The 22,281-nt window shown below is 28.4% G+C and overlaps 1 protein-coding gene across 1 annotated transcript in view; it reads right to left on the reverse strand.

Annotated features, from left to right (window-relative positions):
• Nucleotides 1-6,972: 6,972 nt before the first annotated feature.
• Nucleotides 6,973-22,281, reverse strand: part of LOC136970857 (uncharacterized) — a 56,238-nt gene continuing 40,929 nt past the window's right edge. The window contains exons 12-19 of the mRNA XM_067265354.1: nucleotides 21,646-21,705; nucleotides 17,867-18,040; nucleotides 13,552-13,617; nucleotides 13,328-13,405; nucleotides 10,084-10,173; nucleotides 9,936-9,998; nucleotides 7,484-7,732; nucleotides 6,973-7,297 (exon numbers count right to left, since the gene is read on the reverse strand). Of these exons, the coding sequence (XP_067121455.1) occupies nucleotides 7,019-7,297; nucleotides 7,484-7,732; nucleotides 9,936-9,998; nucleotides 10,084-10,173; nucleotides 13,328-13,405; nucleotides 13,552-13,617; nucleotides 17,867-18,040; nucleotides 21,646-21,705 (1,059 nt within the window). The 3' untranslated portion in view covers nucleotides 6,973-7,018. The remainder of the gene's footprint in view (nucleotides 7,298-7,483; nucleotides 7,733-9,935; nucleotides 9,999-10,083; nucleotides 10,174-13,327; nucleotides 13,406-13,551; nucleotides 13,618-17,866; nucleotides 18,041-21,645; nucleotides 21,706-22,281) is intronic.

Below are 22,281 nucleotides of genomic sequence, written 5' to 3' on the forward strand. Positions count from 1 at the left end.
AAACGCTCCATTTTTTCGGTTTATACTTCGAAAATTTTCTGTGTAACTTAGGACAGAGCATCCAATTACAAATTTTATTTAAAATGTAGTACTACTTATTCTTACTGATATTCGAAATCATTGCAGATTTGGATCGTCTTATTATTGACATTCCTCGGATTTGGAATCATTTTGCATAAAGTTATTAAAGAGGATTTCATTGCAGAAGAATTACAAATATATTGGCCAAGACGAAAAATATTCTGAATTCTTTTTTGTACGTTTGTGTATCAAGGTTTGTTACTGTATTGCTTGCATTATTGGTTTACGTGAGAAATGTTGCTTGGTGTGACTTTTTGCCTAAAATATATAACTTGAACTTTAGGTATTGAAATGAATCACATAAGATTCCCATCCAGATTATTAATAGGAACCTGGTTGCTGTCTATTCTGGTCTTAGTGTCAAGTTACAGCGGAACACTGATGTCTTTTTTGACTTATCCCTTAATGAACCTGTCCCGACAAATTTTAACGAATTGGCTAAAGCGATCCAGAGGGAGAATATTCCTGTGGCATTGAACCGAATTCAGCCATGTGGAACGCAATTCAAGTCTGTATTTGTGGTGTAATACGCACACATTCCTGTTATGTATTTAAGTAATTTTGTTGATTAATTTGTTTCCCAGAGTTCCAAATCTGGAAATGCAAAAATATTGAAAGATCATATTGTAGAAAATAATAATTTCATGAAGACTTCTGAAGCAGTAAATGCAGTCCTTGAAAAACGGATGGCTTTCATAAGCGAAGAGAAATTTTTAAAGCGGTTTTTTATCAATGAAGAAGAATCGTTCAAATATGTTTTCGAAAGATTCTCTTTTTTCATTCGTTGAGGCTTATCCAATGAGAAAAAAATTTCCCATGAAAGAGAACGTTAGTCGCGTGTAAGTAAAATGTTTCTTTTAATATTTGCAAGATCATATACCATTGGTAATTAATATTTAACACAGGATTTAACTTTATTTATAGAGTAACTCGTCTGTTCGAAGCTGGGATTATTGAGAAAATCGATTATTCCGAAAGGTCCAATTTGGTAAAATTTTCAGAATTTCATGCTCTCTCCATTGAAGATCTTATCAGCCCTTCAATATTACCCATCGCAGGATATTTAGTGTCATTTAGTTTTTTAATTTACGAAATTCTCTTTTCAAAAGTTCTTTCAAATTTTAGAAATTTTTGGAAGAAATGAATAAGTTTGGATAATTGTGCTAATATCCTTTTAAGAATTCAGATCTTAAATAGTGATTTTTCAAACAAATTTTATTATTTGATTAAATATGGGAAGGTTTCTGTACAACATTTTTGAACACCGGCTTCATGTTATGCTTTTTATAATTTTTCCTATAACATCCAGAAAATTATAAAACGATAAATAGTATATTCATTTTAATTATAATTTTTATTAGTACTTGGTAGGCGTACTTATTCTGTGATGAGTATTGACCATGAAGTCTTTTTTCTGGACATTATTACTGCAAATATAATCTGTCATTCCGTGTACTGATATACGAGTACTACACAGAAGTATGAGAAAATTGAGCTATCAGAAATGTTGAATTTCTTTATTCTTCTGCATTCAAAAGTCCAATTTCCTTATTTTTCTGCCATACAAAAGTTTAATTACTGAATATTCTGTTCTACGTAATATTAAAAACAAAATAGGAACAAACACAAGGATTGAAAGAATGACAGGAATTAAATACTCCAATTAAATTGAACTCAATATTCCACAAGAAAATCCAAGCTGGCCGTCTTCATACCGGACCCTAATTGGGGTCCGATCAGTCACTACCACATGCGGGGCAATGCTTATTGCAGAGACAGAAAAACATCAGGCAGCGGTTCAAACTTCTAGTGAGGAGACATTTTCTAACAAAATAAGGCTCGTTTTCTGTATCAATTTCTGCAATGTTGTCTTTATCCTTTGCAGCCAGATTATTCGAAACTAAACGAAAATATTAAAACCGGAGGAGGTTTAATATGAAATAAATAAAAATATTCCCATAAAACTAACAATACATTATACTTTCAGTTCGTTTTATCCGAAAAATTATGTTGTAATTGAAAATTCATAATTCTTTGACAAATGATCGCTTTCCTCCATTATGAACATTTTGAGACTCCTTTTACACCTGAAACTCATTGAGGAAATATACGTAATATACATACTGAACAGACAGCAGCGCCAAAGTTTGCTCTAGTGGCTGAAAAAATGTTAGTAAATTAACTCGGCAAAGTGTTAAATGTTTAAAATGTATAACAGTTTCTTAAAAAAAACTAAAGCATATGTAAAAAATTTTTATTATAAAAACAATTTAAGCTTAACAAAAAGAAATCATTAATATGGAATAATGGAAAGAAAAGTTAATATTTTTTATAGTACAACGCGATTTCACTTTCCTTTAAATATTTTACATATTGTATTTATAATCTATATCAATCCAGGAATAAAACAGTTATAATCACTTCTATAAAGGAAACATTAATTTTCAATGTAATATCTTTTTGACACTAAAAAATCTGTGAAGAAGCATATTTTGTTTTTAACCATACTCCTTAATATTAATTTAATTTACAATAAATTATTGTTGTGTATTTTATGTGTAGTTACAAATATATTCCATTTTTAAATGCTGAATATATATGATTAAGAAACCGCACAAAGTTTTAAGTGATGTGAAAATCTTTCAAGATAATTATAATATTGCTGGAATCACTTCAAATATCTCGAAATTATTGTGCAAATTTTTCACAGTTTGCATGGTTTTTATCATCACTTATATACATTCAGTATTTAATACATCATCACAATCATAATAAAGTTTTAATACTGTATTATTTTTTCTCTTATTATTTTAATATCAAAGTTACTTTAAGATATTCAAAATATTGTTACACATCCTTGACAACTTAGCCTCCTGTTGTGTCAAATTGCATTAAAGGACAATAAGCTACAATCCCAACGATTTATTTATTTTTTAATTTTCACTAAAATATAATGAAAATAAGAACACAAATTACATTATTCGTAACGCAAAGTATCAAACTACATTGGACAATACGTCACACAATAACAACATAAAGGTAAGTTGCCAATGACATGTATATCAAAATTCTAAATGCTTCATGTTGTTCAGTTGATAAAATAGATATATTATTTCTAAAATACTCTTATTATAATATCACTTTTCAATTTCTCAAGATCCCAAAACATTTCTTGACATAAAAAAATATGTTCTAAAATATATATTTTACAAAATTATACTAAAATACAAAACAAAGACACACAATACATTGGTAATTGAATTTAAATTCAATATGGCACATTTTAAAATATATTTTTACTTACAAAAAAAACAAATAAATATCTAATCAAAATGATGTAAAATATCAATTTAAATATATTATACTGTTAAAAATGTGAATAAATTACAAAATTCAGTCCTAAACTGTTAAATTATACTTCCGAATTTATGAAAAGCACAAATTTAAATTTAAAAATTTACAATTTAACAATGTATTTACAGGATAAAGATGCGTAAATCACAACAATATTTATATAATATTTTAGTAGGATAACAAGATATAGGAAGAAATTTTTTACACATATTGTTTAAAAATTATTTATGTCTAATTTTAAAGTCTTTTTTATAGAGGTAACAAACAACAATTCCATATTTTATATATTTTAGAATCTATACTAAAACACTTTAGTAGACTTAAAGTTTGGACTGTATTTGATAATATAAAATTAAGTATTAAATTATCTCCTATTTAAGTTCATACAATTTAACAAATTTTCCTTCTTTTCTGTAAATATTTCCTTCTCTTTGACATTCTTTTCTTTTTCTTTGGCCTGTAACTTTGGGACCATCTCTGCTCGATTCATCTCTTGCCCTACAATTCTGTCCAACGTATTTGTTGCTAGTTTTCATCTAGTAACAAATACAAGAGAAAGATCAGAGGCTTTGCCAGGAAAAGAAAAAGATATTGTTCTCCAGTAGAAAATGATCATAATTTCAAGATCAGTTCGGAGATGAAATTAAGTGAAAAGGGGAGACTCTGCATTTCCATCAGCCATTTTCGGGCCAAGCAAAAAGAACTCTTCAAAGGCCAAATTATAGGGCAAAGGGATGAATTGAGCAGAAACTGTCCCAAAGTTACAGGGCTCAGAAGAAGAAAAGAATCTCAAAGAAAAGGAAATTAAATTATCTCCTATAAAACTATTATTATTAAATATTTGACAAATATATATATATAATGATATAATTTAATAGTTCTAATACAAAAGGATACATAAATAAACATATTAGCGAGATTGAGACCAAAGTTTTAAATGCGAAAACATGCACGTCGGACATTCAGCGCCACTTTCCTGTAAGCCTAGAAGTTTGACAATGGTGTTTGGAATGTTGAGCATGATTCCACTGACTTTCCAAACACTACTGCAGCACCGAACGTCAGACACGCGCGTTTTTGTGTTTTCAACTTTGGCTTCAACCTCTCTATTAAAATGTGTGTTTAAATTAAATTATTTTTTTTAATCACCACTTGAAAAGAATTACTATTATTTGCAGAATTAGTGTAAAATCAAATTTTAAAATTTAATATGAATATTAAATGTATTTTACAATACCAAAGATAAAATATGTGTTAAAATATTTTTGGTATCATAATTTGATTTTAGAGTTATTTTATATGACAAAATTTTCTGTCATTCTTATTATTTTTTATACATACAGTATATGTGATGTACAGTACATATATGCAATTATTTTTATGATTACAAATTTACTGTCTAATAAAATATAGCAAATAAATGTTTAAGCATGTTTTTTCTAAAATAATTTTTAATTGCCAAATATATAAAGAGCAGTAGAATCTGTTTATTGTAATTATGGTTATTGCTATCAGTTTAATTTTATCCAAATAATTATAATAGACTTTTGCTTAATTGTACTTCATTATGCTTATCATTATCTTCAAGTAAATAAATATTTTTAAGCTGTCTTTTAATGCTATCATCTTCAATTTTAATGCCAGAGTCAATAAAACCAATATTTCCATTAATTAGTCACATTTACTTGTCCTGCTTAATATTATTATTTGATAACTATAATTAGCACAAATAAGTGATTACGATTTATAAGGTTCTACTATATAATCAATAATTTTTGTCTATAAATTTAGTCAAACACAAAAGTATCAGCCAAACAATACAAAAACAAATATAATTTAATGTTTGTATCTTAGATATGAGCCGATCACTTGCCGAATCAATTAACTCCATAAAACAAAAAGTATAAAAATTAATAATGTAAAAGGAATTTTAAAAAATAATTTAAACTTAAATAAACATTGTAGAATGCCATTTATATGCCATTATATTAAAGCATAGCTTTAATGTAACAATATATAAAATTAGTCACGCAAAAAATGTAAAAATAATAACAATTATATTAAGGATTTACAAATGGAGTTAATCGATTTGGCCTGTGAACAGCTCATATAAAACACAAATATATTTTATTTACATGCAAGAGTGTGTGTAATATTCATAATCACAAGTTATTGTCAAAAAAAAATTTATATAATTTACTTTATGTATCATTAACACGTTTGTGTAGGATTAATGCTAAAAAATATTGTCTATAGAAAAATTTCAAAAGTAAAAACAAATAATTCATGCAATTATGAATTAGCAACTGAGGTAGATTATAAAATTTTTAAAATTGTAATTAAATGTAGAACATTTATTAATGAAAGAATATTTAATTAAATTGATTTTCATACCTGATATGTTTTTATTTTATCATTCATTTAGATCAGGCCTGGCCAACCCACGGCCCACGAACCGCATGAGGCCCGTCATGTTAAATTGTGTGGCCCGCTAAGCGATATTATATATCTATTAAAACTTTTGTTTCCCGTTATGTGTATACCAAATTTTCATGTGTCACTGTTATAGTGCACAAGTGCGAGTATGACCTCTTGATACAACAATAAAATCTTATTCATTTTGTATTTGTTTTACTTTTTGAAAAGCATGTTTGCCTAAATTGTGGCCCACCATAATGTTACGCGTGATCAAAGTGGCCCACGAAACAATTTGGGTTGGCCAGGCCTGATTTAGTTCAAAATAATTTTGTTTCCTGAAATTATTTATAATCACTTTTCAATTGTTCACAAATAGATTAAACTGTATGAAAGTAAAAACATCAATTTCAGAAAGTAAGGTTTAACAGTACTTTAATAATGTATATTTTCCACAATAATTTATTATGTTTTATTTACAAAAGAAATAAATCAATAGTGAGATTGAGGCCAAAGTTTTAAACGCAAAAATGTATATGTTGGACATTCGACGCTGCATTCTTGTAAGCCTAGAAGTTTGACAATGGCATTTGGAATGTCGACCAAGATTCTACTGACTTTCCAAACGCCATTGTCAAACTTCTAAGCTTATGGGAAAGTGGCGCCAAATGTCTTACACATTTTTGCATTTAAAACTTCAGCCTCAACCTCACTAATAACTGTAAAAAATTCAACTATAAAACTAAACTTTAAAAAATGTGAATAATATTGGTTCATCTTTTAAATTTAAAATGATTTGTGTGAGATGTATTAATTCATCATGACTATAATGATTAAAAATGAGTAAAAATCTTACAAATATTAAGTACTAAAATTTCTCAAAACAATGCACTTTAGTACAATATATAAAAATGGTGTTTTCTACAATTAATAACCAACAACTATCAATTTATTATTTTTAATGCTAATTTGAATGAATATTAAAAAATTATAAACAAATGTTATACTACTAAAATTTGGCATTAAACTTTCTATAAAAAAGGAACCATGAAATAATATTTTCTGAAATAAATAATAAAATACATTAAAATATTTTTCTATTACTTATAAATGTTTTATACGTGTAAATAATAAAACAGTTGAGAAAAAAAAGTTCAACTTAGAAAATTTAGCATGTTGTAACAGTATCAAAATTCGAACTAGGTAATCCCTTTCCGAGATACGATCTTGGAGATGTCCTTTCCATTTCTGCCACTGGCGTTACGACAAACCTGGAAGATTTCATCCAAGATGACGGCCAAAGTGTGTAAGGACTTTGTAAACTTCCAGATGGACGTAAAAATCCTTCACTATGACAACTATTGACTGCAGTGACTAAAAATGACGAATTCCGTTTTCTCTTATCTTTCATATCAAGATCAGAGTAACTATCAACAGGCCAGCAATTCTAAATCATAAAATAAATAAAAAATTGAATTTATTTTAAATAATATATAATGTATGTATGTATTTATTGTTTGTAAATTATAAAAATAATTTTTAATAACGTACATTAAAATGAAACTACAGAATATTTTCTATAGAAAGAAAATAAAAATAAAAAAAAAATTAAATATTTCACATATTAACTCACCATTGAATCCACGGACCAAGCGGGAACTTTTAATTTTGGTTTTTTTGATAATGCATTAATTTTATTTTTTGCAAATGGAATATGATTATAATGGTGATAATCTGATGATTTAAATAAACTTTCTTTTCCCATTGCAACATCTGATGTCGAACCAGCGAACAATCCTGATTCTAGAAGTGACGGTCGACTCGATGAACATGTCATTTCTGGAGCGGGCCACGTTATTAGATTAAGACACTGAGAAAGCGGCTTGAAAAGAATAATTGAAAATTTATTAATTAACAACAATTATAAATGAATATTTTGAAATAAATTATCAAATTTATTAGATGTACAAGTTTTAATTTTTTTATAAACTTAATGAAACCTTTTTAAAATGTAGTTTGACAGAATCTTCTTACAATCTGAAATTTCATTTTGTATATGTTACAGTAAAAATCCATTTTTAGTTAAAATGCATTTTAACTAGTTGAAACTAGTTTTTACTGGATGTCATTGTTAAAACCCATTTTGTCTAGTTAAAAGTAGAATTTACTGCTGTACATGTTTTGATTTTAGATAAAACTAGTTTTAACTTTTAACATTAGTTAAAACTAATTTTACCTACATAAATATATTTGGGGGAAATAAATAAAGTGATGATTGGGATTAAAACATTTGTATTATTTAATACGATATTTATTGAAAATATTGGTCACACATCTGTGTTATTAACATTAATTAACCCTTTGTCCCTGAAGGCACCGATCGATCGGTACCCTGGCTTTTTAAGCAAAACTTCGAGGGTACCGATTCATCGTTACTTTGGTAAATATCGATTTTTGTAAAATTTATTAACAACAGATATAATCTCGTTCAATATGAAGTGAATAAAGTATAATAATTCATTGTATTAGTTGATAGCAGTATAAAATTTTGATTTCAAACAAATGTTTGATATAATGTGCGATAATTTCACAACGAATAAACATACATGCATAAGTGTTATATCGAATTGTACAAAACAATATTCTACATCTTTCTGGCTCAGTGCCAGCAAACAACTATGTAACTAGACAATGTTAATTTTCACAAAATGTTACAAATTATCAAGTTTATGTGTCAGTTCTGATATATATTATTTTTTTTTCTTATAAATTTTTCTAATAAAATGTATTGAAAAATATCCTATTTAAAACTAAAGATATTAATAAATGTAAGTGATTTTTTTCATATAGATATAATGATAATTTGATTTTTGGTGAACTTTTAAAATAATATCACCTGACAGACCTACATTGCGTTAGGAGGATCGCAAAATAAACGTAAACAAGATGTCAGAGAAAAAGGGTTAAAGTGATACGAAATTTATCATACACTATAGGAACATGTTAGCTGAATGACCTTGGTCGAAACAGTTTTTACTAAGCCATTTTGTTAAAACCCGTTTTGTCTAGTTAAAACTAGTTTTAACTCAAATTCATTTTTGACTAGCAGTAAATTCTAGTTATAACAATGACATCCAGTAAAAACCCGTTTTTACTGTAACATATACACAAAAGATATTTCTTTAAAAATAATTTACTGATCAACTTGTGCAAAAATTCATCCATTATTTACTTTTTATAATTTATTATTATGTATGTCAATAAACCTAAAAGTTTGAATAAACATGGAAATATTTTCAAAGCTATTGCAACTTAAATGGCTTTATGACTACGACTTACGTAAAATATCTACTTTGATGTTATTCAAAGTAGAAAAGAGAGATCAATTTCATATATACACATTCCATAATCTTTCTTTTATTACTAAATGACAATAATAATTATAAGAAAAAGTCATTAAAAATTTTCAGTACATAACTGATGCATCTATCGTTCCTAGTTCTTAGAGTAATAGAAGTATTTCTGCAAAAGATAAAATTTTTGTGGAATGTGAAATGGTACTAATGCAACTCACTATTGGGTCACAACCCATAGTTTGAGAAATGCTGTTCTATTTAATGTGATTAAAAATAGTGCCTTCAACAACTTATAATCTTTATAATCTGTCCTTAACATGTTAACCACCATCTGACACGCCGGCGCTCGTACTAATTAGGGCCGTACAGCGCCATCCGACCGCCCAACGTTGCTATAACCAATGTAGTTTCATGCAAGGGTAAATCATCCTGGCTTTGTAAGACGTTGTTTTACATCCTAGTGGTGGCCTTTCACACACATCTATAAAGTTGGCTACGACCACCAGCTGTTGTATGGCCCTAATTAGTACAACCACGGGTGCGTCGAATGGCAGTTAATGTGTTAATTATGAAAATTAATAATATAATATATATATTTCATAATAAACAGCAGTTTTTATGTATAAAAATCATCAATAGTAAAAATTAATGATATAAGAAAAATTATAATCATAATAAATCTGACAACTATTGTTAAATCTGAGAAACTAGCAAAAAATAAAATATTACCTGTGGACTTAAATTAGGAATATGTCTCATTACAGTCTGATATACATCATCTGCTTCTACATCCTAAAAAATATCAATTTCGTATCATCAAAAAAATGATATTTATTTGAATTCAACTTTGTAAATAATTAAAAAATAACTATTTTACCTGTACGAGATCTTTCAAAGTTTCTATTTGAGTAATTTTTGATCTTTGTGTCTGATTAAAAACTTCTTTAGGATCAATGTTATTCAGATTCTGTAAACAAAATTTTAAAAGATTTATTATGTTATATATTTCATTATCATTAAGAATAAACAAATCATGATTAAGTAACATTAATTCAATACTAAAGCCTGTTTATTAAGTTAACATTTACCTAAGTTTTGACAGATCCAACGTAAAAAAACTGATACATTTTTATCTTATTTTATGCTAAATTTAGGTTATTATTTTCACAACTGAACAGATTTAATATTAAAATCAGTTGAATGACATCAGTTCCTAACTTTGATTACCATTGTAATTTTTGAATTGAATTTTTGTCATTCCCTTTTGTTTTATTCTTTAGATTATTCTTTAGATTAGGAAGTTGAGGAATGAGAGAAAAACCTAATTGGTTATTTTTAGTCCTCGTTTCTTGTGTAGTAAGAATTGTGTGTCCACATGATGTGGATAAAGTAACATCTGTCACTTAACACTAGTTAAAACAGGAGAACAATGACCATTCCCTTCATCTTTTCCTCTGAATGTTGTGAGATTAGAATGAAAAAACTACCAATTATCATTAATTTGTTTCTCTTAATTATTTTTAATCTGTATTGCTAAAAATTTAAAAGAGAGGGTCCCTAAAATCAGAAAAACACACAAAATTCCATTTACAATGCTACTTGATAACAAAGACCCCTAGTGTTGCATTCACACATCTACAATGTGTAGGTGCAAAGGGCATCTTATTCAATTGTTCATCAAACAATTGTTAGCTAACAGATGTGACAAAAAAAGAAATATAAAATACAAGAAAATTTCCAACTTATCTTTTAAAGAGATTTCATTATTAGTTCAAAATTAGTTGATTAAAATTACACAAGATAATGCTGATAATTCAAGAATATACGTATATAGAAGACAAAAAGATGTAGGTAAAATGGTAGGTCTCACATAATTGTTGTGTGTTAATAAATTTAATAGAGGCATATTTTAATTTTTAATTAACTAATTTAGTTAAAGCTGAAAATACAGAATAGTGAATAACTGAAAGTCGCAATTGATAATATATTTACTTAGAACAGATACATTATCAGTTATGCCATCTCTGGACTGCAAAATATAATTTCCTCCAAATCAAATTCAGAATTCATACATAATCTTAACAATTTACAATAATTTATATGCAAGTCTTCTTAGTCTTGTGCCCTTACGGAGGGCATGGTGATATTATGAATTGACTGCTTTAATTGTATCGGTTAATGTTACCTATGGTTCCAAGATGGCGGCACTTTCTGAAATCTCCAATCCGCGTTTCTTCAGGTAATAGTCACAGAGGGAGCTAACATGTAATTGACTGACGTAATACGTAATGATGTTTAATGTAATGTGAAAAAAAAAATGTAAACAATTATGCAAATTTGTAAAATATGACGTGGTAAACTATAGTTTTTTGTGAAAATATGCAAATTAACCAGTAGGCAGTGGCATACCGAACATAACTGGCGCCTGGGGCATAACTGGCGCTTGACACTTTGTTGGCACCCCTCTCCCCCTCCAGAAACACACATAGTTTGTCTTGGAGACCATTTGGGCACCCCTCTGCGAGTGGCACCCGGTGCATGATACACCCCCTTGCTATGCCACTGCCAGTAGGTAGACGACACTGGCAGTGTTGCATTGTATCTATAGTGGAATATTTGATTTCTATTTTTTACAATAGTTTTTCAAAAAAGGTAAATATGTTGTGCCTAAACGATAATATTTGTGAATTTGATATAAATAACAACAAAAAATGTAAATTTTTAAATTTTTTAGGTTTTTTGATAATTTTGTGTCAAGTAGCTATGTAGAAATTAGTTCTGATGAATTTTTGGTTAAGTTGTACTCCTCATAAATTCTAATAGATAGATGAAAACGAATATTCGAAATAACGGTGGGAAAATGATATTAATAATGGCTTTAAATTTGCTTTAAAATTAAGACTACAACAAACTCATGCAATGTGCAACTCGTGTGCTAAAACATGTAAATTATACTATTGAAGTGACATAAAATCATGTTTTCTAAGATTTGTAGAAGTGGTAATAACTATTCAGCATATGAAGGAAACCTTTAAAAGCACATTTTCCATTATCTATTGTGGTGGTCTTTTGTCATTCATTTCGCCATATCATTGTTTGAAATGTACGGCAAAATGGAATTATGGCATTTGGCACTGTCTGAAGCATACATCTGATTGAATCAGTGTAAAGAAAACCTGGAGAAAGTTTCCAAATTTTTTGTAAGATAATTGGTTATGATGTATCTAGGGACTGGGGTAACTCCAAAATGGTTAGATCTACAATCTGTTCCGTGTGCACTACTTCCGAACATTAATAAGAAGCAAATACTAAAAAAAGAGAAGGAAAAGGAAAAGGCAACAGCAAATGTGAATAAAAAGACAGCAAAAAGTCTTCTATGGTTGTAGCAGAAACGACATCAGGGAAGAAAAGACCTGCAAAAAATGAAGTGGAATCTATCAAACTAGAAAAACAAGTAAAATTGAATAAAAAAGGGATTGTTAACGTGAGTATTTTTTTAATCAATATTTTATCTTAGTTTATTATATTTTCGGAGACACATGGTCTCTGAACAAAATAGCACTAAATGTGCATTCTCCAGACTGAACCAAGATGGTGCCCAGAAGTGCTGCCATCTTGGAACCATAAGTAACATTAACCATTGTATCTTTCCACTTTTTACAGTGCCATGTTATATGTTAGTAGTAATTTTAAATTTGCATGATCTGAAAGGAATTTATTATTACATTATAGTTTGAAATGCATAATTAATAATATCTTGACAGACTTGAGTCCAACTGAAACTATTCTGTTGCAAAACTTGTAGTCAATTAATTTAGAATAATTTTTCGAATTCATCTGATAAATCATAATCCAAAAATTTTGGAATTCATCATTACATCTGATTTCATCTAAAACAGATGAGTATTCATTATTTCTATATTTACTTAAACACAATGTAAAACCTAAAAGAAATGCTTGAATGTGGAACTGTTTACATCAAAACAGATTTTACACTTGATATAAACTGAGGAAAAACCAATTATGTTTAACAGCAACATTAAAAAATTTATTGAAATTAATTTTTTCAACAATCATATTTTATACGAATATGGTAAATTTGTTTCAAAGAGGTAACTTACTGCCCATTCTGTAAGAAACTGTTTCCCTAATGTCCGTGCATCTTTATGAGCTACAGTTTTGTTGTAATCTCTTGCGATCTAGAAAAAAAATTTATTTAAAACATTTTTAAATATTAGAATTTTATACAAATTATTTTCTTTTTTGTATTTACTTTGAAAATCAAAAATAATTTTTAAAAATAAAATAAAAATATAAAGGAAAATATCTTTTAACTTCAAAATACCTTTACGTCTTGCTTCCAGAATCGTTTAATTTGAGGAACACTAGTATGAGGAGCCACTTCTTTAATCTATTTAAAAATTATATTATTTAATACAGAATTATTTTCTTTAAATCTTTATTCCTTAATATAAAAATATATTATACAGTTTACAGTCATTTAAAAATGAATTTCTCAATTACATTATAACAGAGCATGTAAAACTTAAATCTGTAATATTTAAGAAGAAAGTAATAAAAAGAAAGTATTATAATAAAATACAGCAGGTGATCGGTTAACGAACGATTCAGACTGCAAACAAATCGAACAACAAACACTTTTGCAAAAGATTTTTATGTTTGGACGAAGAACACCTTACAGAACAAACACAAGAAGTGATGTAAAATAACAAACACTGATTGGTTTTCCCTTGTCTCCAAGTAACAATTCAAAATCTTTCAGAGTGCAGGAGATGTCAACGTCGACACTCAACCTGATACTGATTGCATAATATTCCTCTGAACTTTGAAACTTTCCATTGTAATTTCAGTTTTTGTTAACCTTTCTGACAAATAATTTTTATAGTCTTTGCAAGACTGTTGATCACTCATTAAGTTTTCAGTTGGTTTTTGTTTTCTAAAGGTGAGAGTTTAACTGTCTTATCGGATATTTGTTAACTTTTTAACACCAAAATTTTGAATTTCATTTGGGTCTCACATTTACTTAATTCTTTTGTGCACTAGTTAATTTCTGTTCTCTGAATTTTTGTGAATGCTTTTCTGAACTTTTTATTTCAAAAAGAAATTGATAATATTGTGGAGCCTAAAAAGAGTGGAGTGTCAAGAACCATGCTTACCATAGAAACCAAGCAAGAGATAATAGCCAAGGTAGAGAATGAACAGAAGATGTCTGAGGTTGCTGGGCAGTATGGCTTGAACAGGTCTTCAGTAGGTACAGTACAATCTTAGCTAAGCAAGATATAATCAAGAAGACTCAAGCAGCTAAAGGAGTAATGAAATCACATCTGAGAAATAATGAATATTGAAGAGCTCATAATGGAACCTGAAACTGATCTGATGACAGAAGAACTCAAAAAACTCGTAAATAAAGAACATCAAGAAATTCGGCAAGATGTGTTTTCTTCCAAAAAAGAGGAAGACGAAAGGGGACAAATGCATCCAAACCAGATTAAGGTTAATAGGCTTGGGGATCACTACAACAACAATGCTATTAATTACTTCCAAAAAATCTTGAAGAAGAGAAAAGCAATTGACATTGGACAAATTCTGTAGCATCCCACAAACATAAAAACAACATGACTGATGAAAGTTCAAGACTGTGTATATATGTATTTTTATTATTACATATAAATAAGCATAGTAAGAAAGTGTATAACTTTTTATTTATTTTTTGGGATATCCAGAATGAATTAATCAAATTCCCATAAAAATCTACGGTAAATCGATAATCAATTAATGAACAATTTGGATAATGAACAATTTGGATAGTGAACACAGTCTTGGAATCTATTATGTTCCAAGACTGTGTTCCAGTGGGTGATCGGTTCCAAAAATTGAAACCGATCACCCACTGTAGTCATTTCATCTTAGCTAATTGATAATGTTTAAATTTCATAAAGCAGACTTAGTAGTTTCTATTTTCTATTAACTAATTTCAGTATAAGAACTTCATTCTAATTTTTGACAAAATGCTAAAATTAAATTAATTACACAGTTAATTTAATTTTAGCATTTTTGTTTTCTAAAGGTGTTTGAATGTCAGTAATGTTATAATCCTCCTAGATTTGATCTTTAGAATGTAAGTAGCAAGATTAATATACTTTTTGCTAATCTAATTATATGAAAAATGGTAACAACTTTAGTATATTTTTGCTTAAAAATGTATCTAATTTTTATTCATAATTTGATTGCTAAGCAACTACCTACATGATTTATTTAGACTTATTCAATATAGAGTATGTTTTGAATGAATACAGTAGACCCCCCTATAACACGGGTTCATATAAGATGGATTCGTATAACATGGCAGAAAAATTGTGATCGTGTTCATATAACAAGCTAAAAGAGGCTCGTATAACACGATAAAAGAATGAGACAGATTGTCATGGCCGACTTGTGTCTCAACAGGATTGGCCGAATCTGGACCAATAGTGGACATTGCACAAACCGTTGAGTTTAAATGAGCAGCAGACCTACTAAAAAACATTTATTATTCAACGGTCATAAAAATTATATATTTCTATTAATGATGTCTCCAAAGTTCAGTGAATTTTTCGAAGAAAGAATAACTTATCAGGAAATGCGTCAGCCGCTCGATGAACCGCTCCACAACAAAAACAAGCTTAAGTAATGGCGTCTTCAAACGGTGCGCATTCGGTAAGTATTCCTACAATTTTTTGTTTCGAGCATAGTTTATATGGATTATTCTCAAAAAATTATGTGATTTGGAAATGTTCGAGTGAAATTAGTCTAGAATCGATTAATTTTATAGAAGAAAACCTTTCAAACAGCCGTAACCCCTAAACTGTGCCACGCTGTGAATGGCTCATGTATTTGTAAAATCTAAGTGACTCGTTCAATACGGAACATATCTACTGTGTTATGGGGGGTCTACTGTATAAACTTTTTTTTAAGTTTATTTATTTGTCTCTGTAATATGTTTAATTTTGTTCCAGAAAATTTCATCTTTCGATAATATGAATCTGTAGAATTCAAAGCACTATGATTATTTAATATTTATATACGAAGATCAAATTAAAGTGTATTTTATAACATTGTTATGTAATTTTGATTGATGTTTTAAAATCTTACATAACTATTTTATTTCCAGTTTTTTTATATCAATACTCTAAAACCTTATACTTAAACTTTTAAATAAGCTAAACAGAATGATAACTTCAGTAGTATATAATAAGAATTAAATCAAAATTATAATGAAGTAATAAAATGTAACAAAATTTCTTTTTCATTTCAGAAAAAAATTCAGAGCCAAGAACCTAGAATTATTATCACCACATTCTTGAATTAATCAGCAAACTTCTTGTTGATTTGCAAATTTAGTTGACTATGGAGGGATTACGATGTGAATAATAATAACTAAATTTATTAAAGTAAGGATGCTACAATAAAAATATACTATTTTTGTTTTAATTTAGCTATATATGAGGGTTGATTGATAAATAGTGACAACTATTTCTTATTTCAAAAGCTACTTTCATGTAAATAATGAAACATTTATTTTAATCCACATTATATTACAAACAAACTTAGAAAACTTGTAGGTTCAATAACATACTGACTGTAAAGATGACTGGGACAAAAAAAGATAGGAAAATATCAATATTACCATTAAGTTATACATAACAGTTGGATTGGTAAAAAAGAAATCATCTTAATAACATCCTTCAAGATAATCTCTTGCATTATCCATCCACTTTCTTCAACATCTAGACAGATTCTTAATCCCCTCTGTGAAATGCTCTTGTATAGATTGTTGCCAAATATTCACAATATCATCCCTCATTTTGAATCTTTTAACACTGTAATTTTTCTTTAATTTTGGGGAAAATATCAAAATGATATGCATTGAAATCAAGCAAATATGGCAGATGTTCCAAAATCTCTCAACCCCATTTCTGAATGTATGTCCTAAAGTGTGCATTGTATGTGCCAAAGCATTAACATACAGGATAAGTTTAGGTTTAAGTGTCAGTAGATTAGGACATTTCTCATGGATAATAGGATGAAGATGCTTTCTTAGAAATGCCAGGTAATACTCTTCATTAACTATGACACCATATCAAACAGGATGACTAAGACAACCTTTCATGGTCATAAGTAAGGATGATTGGGTGTCAAAATTCTGCTGGAGATTAAGGATGATGCTTCTCTCTACATTGTGCTCATATTCATCAGCTCACATCTCATCCCTTATAACAACTCATGGAAAAATGAGTATTCTTGTTTGTGATAACATGGCAGATGAGTTTCACAAATTCCAAAACGACTCCATTTGTAAACATTTTCAATTACTATGCACAAAAGCCAATTTACTCAACATTGAATATAATCTTACTTTGAGTATATCAAGCATTGCAAAGCTCAATATGTATATACAAACAACACCAAACGATCACCTTAAATAATCCAGTAACAAATTACTTAGTATTAATCATTAAATTAGTGAAATTATTATCCGATTATTTAATGATTATAATCAAATTATTTTTTTAAAAAATATCAATTTTAAAAAAATACAAAGATTTAGTATTATATAAATAATATTACATAATATAAAGATATATATTATTTTATCATACCTTTAAAACAATAACTGCCATTGTAAAAATGCAAATTATATTGATTAGTGTTAAGAAAAGACTGACAACTCCAAGAACAGCAAAATCTTTCTCTATATTGTCAGTATATATTGATTTATATATCGTTCCAACAACAGATGTGCTTGTGGTATTGGATGTAGCATTTATTGCTATCTAAAAATTGAAAAATTTAGTTATATTTATCTAAAAATGATTTATTTTATTTATTGACTAAAATAAGATAATATATAAAAATATAAGTTAAGAACTTTTAATTCACAACTGTATATAGGAAAAAAGTACTTATTTAATTGATTTACAAAATTTCCTCACATATTATTAAAAAAAATCCAGCAACAAGTTTCTTAACTTTCCCATTAACATTTAAAACTGTGTGTGTGGTGCCATCTCATTATGATAATTTTATTATTAACAAGTAAAACGGAAAGGCTGTATTTGGGACAAGACTATGTCTCAGAGACTCACTACTAAGTGGGATCACTTCGATGCTCGCGGTGGGTCTCGTTTTCATTCTCCAATCATCTTTGGTATCGCTGGTTTTGAGCACGATCATTCAAACTTCGCCGGCCACAGCCACCACCACCAGGTCTTCCACGATGCATTTTCATTGAAATTAACCTATTGAATGTTGAAATTTCTCTCCATTGTATGATGCCCCAGGTTAAATTTTTGTCAATGCAAAAATATTCCGTTTTTTAAAAAAATAATGGTGACTATTGTATCATTTGCAATTACTTTTTTTATTTTCCACAAATGAAATATATATATATATATATATATATATATATTTTAAAATAGAATTATTTTTTCTTTTTACATTTAGGAAGTTAGTTTTAATATAAAATTATAACAACGCACCATCTAGTTTCAAAAAGTTCCAATGATGAAACAAGATATCTCCAGTCAATCAGTCAAGGATAGCATGTGGCGACCAGAAATAAGTGGGGAATAACACAAGACAGGTAAATGGGATTTTTTTATAGATTCATTTGTCAAAATTCAATTTCGCAATATTCGTATTTGTGCATGATTTGGACACCTAATACTCTGTGCCAAATTCCAACTCCTGACATGTACTCCTTCATACATCTAAGCTGATAAGACAGCAGGCAGTACAATTTTATAAACATGACACAGTCTTGTCAAAAACTTTTTATATTTTTAATTATTATAAAATGGCAAATAGCTTAATTTTCAGGGTAGAAACGAATTTTATAAAAAAATTGTAAATGGTAACTGGTAAAATTGTCATCAAGTCCGACCCTATTTGAGATATGACACACGACCCCCTTTATCTCCCCACCCCGTTGACCTTTAACCACCAAATTTTAATAGCATCAATTTCCCTAATACATGAACTTTCCTGCAAAATTTCAGAAATTTTTGGCAAAAAGAATAGGAGTTATTAAGCTTCAAAGAAGGTGAAGAAAATTGTGCTCCCCACATTCACACTAACATCCATACATATAGAAAATACTCTCAAATTTTTTTGCATTTCTCAACATTTCAAGGTCTTGAATCCAAAAATGTAAAAATCTTGGAAGGGGTCATTTTTTGATTGATTGTACTTTCAATAATATATCCAGGAAAGTAAAAAATGCAAACCCTCATAATAATAGACTAATATTATTATATATTTACACAATTGTATAGATGAACAAGAACATAGAGATAGATACGACAAAAAGTTATCAATACATGTGCACCTTATTCATATGACTGAAATAGACATTTGTAAAATATTTTAAAATTTTAAAGGAGACTTTGTAGTAACTACATAATTTTTTGTCACAATATATTTATTTGTATAACTTAAAATATGACAATATATGTCTAAAATTTTCTGAAAATTTCTATTTATTTTAAAATATAAGATTGCTTAGAACACTGATATACGTAATTAATGAGTATATCCATCTGATGCATTAATTTCACTACAATGTTTACAGTAAAATAAATTAATTCATTCAAAAAAGGGTCATGTATATCAGACAATAGTTTCATGGCAATATGTGAATTTTTTAAATGTAAGAACAAGATGCAAATTAAAAATACGATCTTAACAAATCATGTGGCAGCATTTGAAAGAGCCAACGTCGTGCAGTCACGAGCAAGGTAATGTGGACTACGGCAATCACAAATACACTAAACTCTATATCACCATGAAATGCATCCTCAACATGCTGAGAATGATGCACAATTTCACTGGTCAATACGATGTTAAATCTAATCTATGCCCGGATCAATTTACAATTGATATTGGCAAGCTGCAGAGGCAAATACAAGAGGCTTGTAAAATGATAATGGCAGGTATGCTACACAACATCCAAAACTAAACTCCTAATCAGCTATACCTTTATATTTCCACTGAAGATGGTTGTTTTGAACATAAACTATAGCAAAATAAAGTTAACTGTTTTTGTATTAATTTATGCATGTTTTTAACCTTTACAATCAGATTCTTCGTACGTTATGCTAAATCTTCTTAAAATGATTCTTTTATCTTTGCACTCAGGAGAGATGGAAAAATGTACATACTGCATACTACCAGAGATGCTGCAGAACTGCCTTGCCATTTACACATATCCCATTTTTAAACAAATTAATTTATTTTACTGTATATATCATAGTGGAACTAATGCAACATATGTGTATATTTGTGCAACGCTGGAAAAATCTCTTTTGTACCTGGATAAACAATAACACAAGCACCATGCATACAGGTAGATAGTTTATGCTGTACTGAGTGAAAATACCTTAGTAAACATAGATCATAACTCTTTCTGAAATAAATAATCTGACTTGATTTCTGAGAGAGTTTGCAATGCTGTATGAAGATGCTAAGTGTGGAACATCATATGTAAATATCAAGGTAAAGATCTGGCAAGATTAATTCTCCTCTCTTCATTTTGCATGTGACACAGATAAACCAATAAGTCAATATAATACTAGCATACAAGACAGGTAAAAAAACTCAACTGTTAGAGATATTAACAATGTTTACTCATTAGTGTGAAATACATAATGAAAGTGCTGAATGCTTTTTTCAGCATCTTGTATAAAAGAACGTAATAGTATGATATACACATATGATTAACTTTTTTTGAAAAACTGGTCTCTGTTTAGATATTAGACACAAAGAAAACACCATATGTTCAGCATCAATTGCCATTATTCAGTGGTTTTATCCACTTAAGCAGTGGTGGGGTCAAAATTACAGTTGACAAGGAATGTGTGCATTGATTATTAATAAATTAATAAAATCAGTTTTATTTATTTAAATAGAAAATTAAATAAAATAATTTAATAAAAAGTAAAAATACATTACAGATGGATACTAGTCCAATCTTCACTGCTTGCCATGTCCAATCATAAGGAACAACTATTTCCATTGCAGAGACAACCTTTCTTTAGAGGCTATGCCTCTGCACAAATATGCAAAACAGTTTAAAATGTCCACAGGTGACAATCCCAACACAATTAAAAATATAATATTTCTTTGTAAATTTTACAAAGAAATATTATATTTTTAATTGTGTTGGGATTGTCACCTGTGGACATTTTAAACTGTTTTGCATATTTGTGCAGAGGCATAGCCTCTAAAGAAAGGTTGTCTCTGCAATGGAAATAGTTGTTCCTTATGATTGGACATGGCAAGCAGTGAAGATTGGACTAGTATCCATCTGTAATGTATTTTTACTTTTTATTAAATTGTAATTCTGCCAGCCCTTTTTACAAAGAAATAAAATAATACTAACTTTTTCCTCTCTTGATATGGATTTTAATGCTTCAATTGCTGACAATGCCCACAATAAACCCTAAAAGTATAGAAATATTTTGTTTTAATATTTATAAACATAATTTTCTAGTTGATTAACTTTATTTATTTACAATTTTAAAAATGTTTAATAAAACTTTTATTGTAGATTATCTTTTTAATGTTAATAGTCAATATTTAAATTTATTTAAAACTGCCTTGAAGAGTTGTTATATATTTATATTTTATATTAAGTCAATGTTAATTTACATTAAAAACTCATTTTCAATAGAAATTAACTTTGAAGTAATAAGATTTACTAAATCTTGTCATATTTCACTTGGTATACTGTGATTGATTTATATAAATATCAATAAATTTGATTTAAACCAAAATATACCAGTTATTTTTATAATATTAAAGTTTAAATTAATTAACTTAAGAAAATTTAACAGAACACTTGAACAAAGTTACCATTTTACAACTAATAATTAAGAATAGAAATGTTTATTTAAAAATCTCATAAACTATAAATTATATTATTAGTGAGGTCGAGGCTGAAGTTTTAAATGCAAAAACGTGTATGTCAGACATTCGGCGCTGTTTTCCTGTAAGCCTAGAAGTTTGACAATGGCAT

Source organism: Centruroides vittatus, unplaced genomic scaffold, assembly GCF_030686945.1.
Source record: "Centruroides vittatus isolate TY-2023 unplaced genomic scaffold, ASM3068694v2 contig_221, whole genome shotgun sequence".
Taxonomy (NCBI): domain Eukaryota; kingdom Metazoa; phylum Arthropoda; class Arachnida; order Scorpiones; family Buthidae; genus Centruroides; species Centruroides vittatus.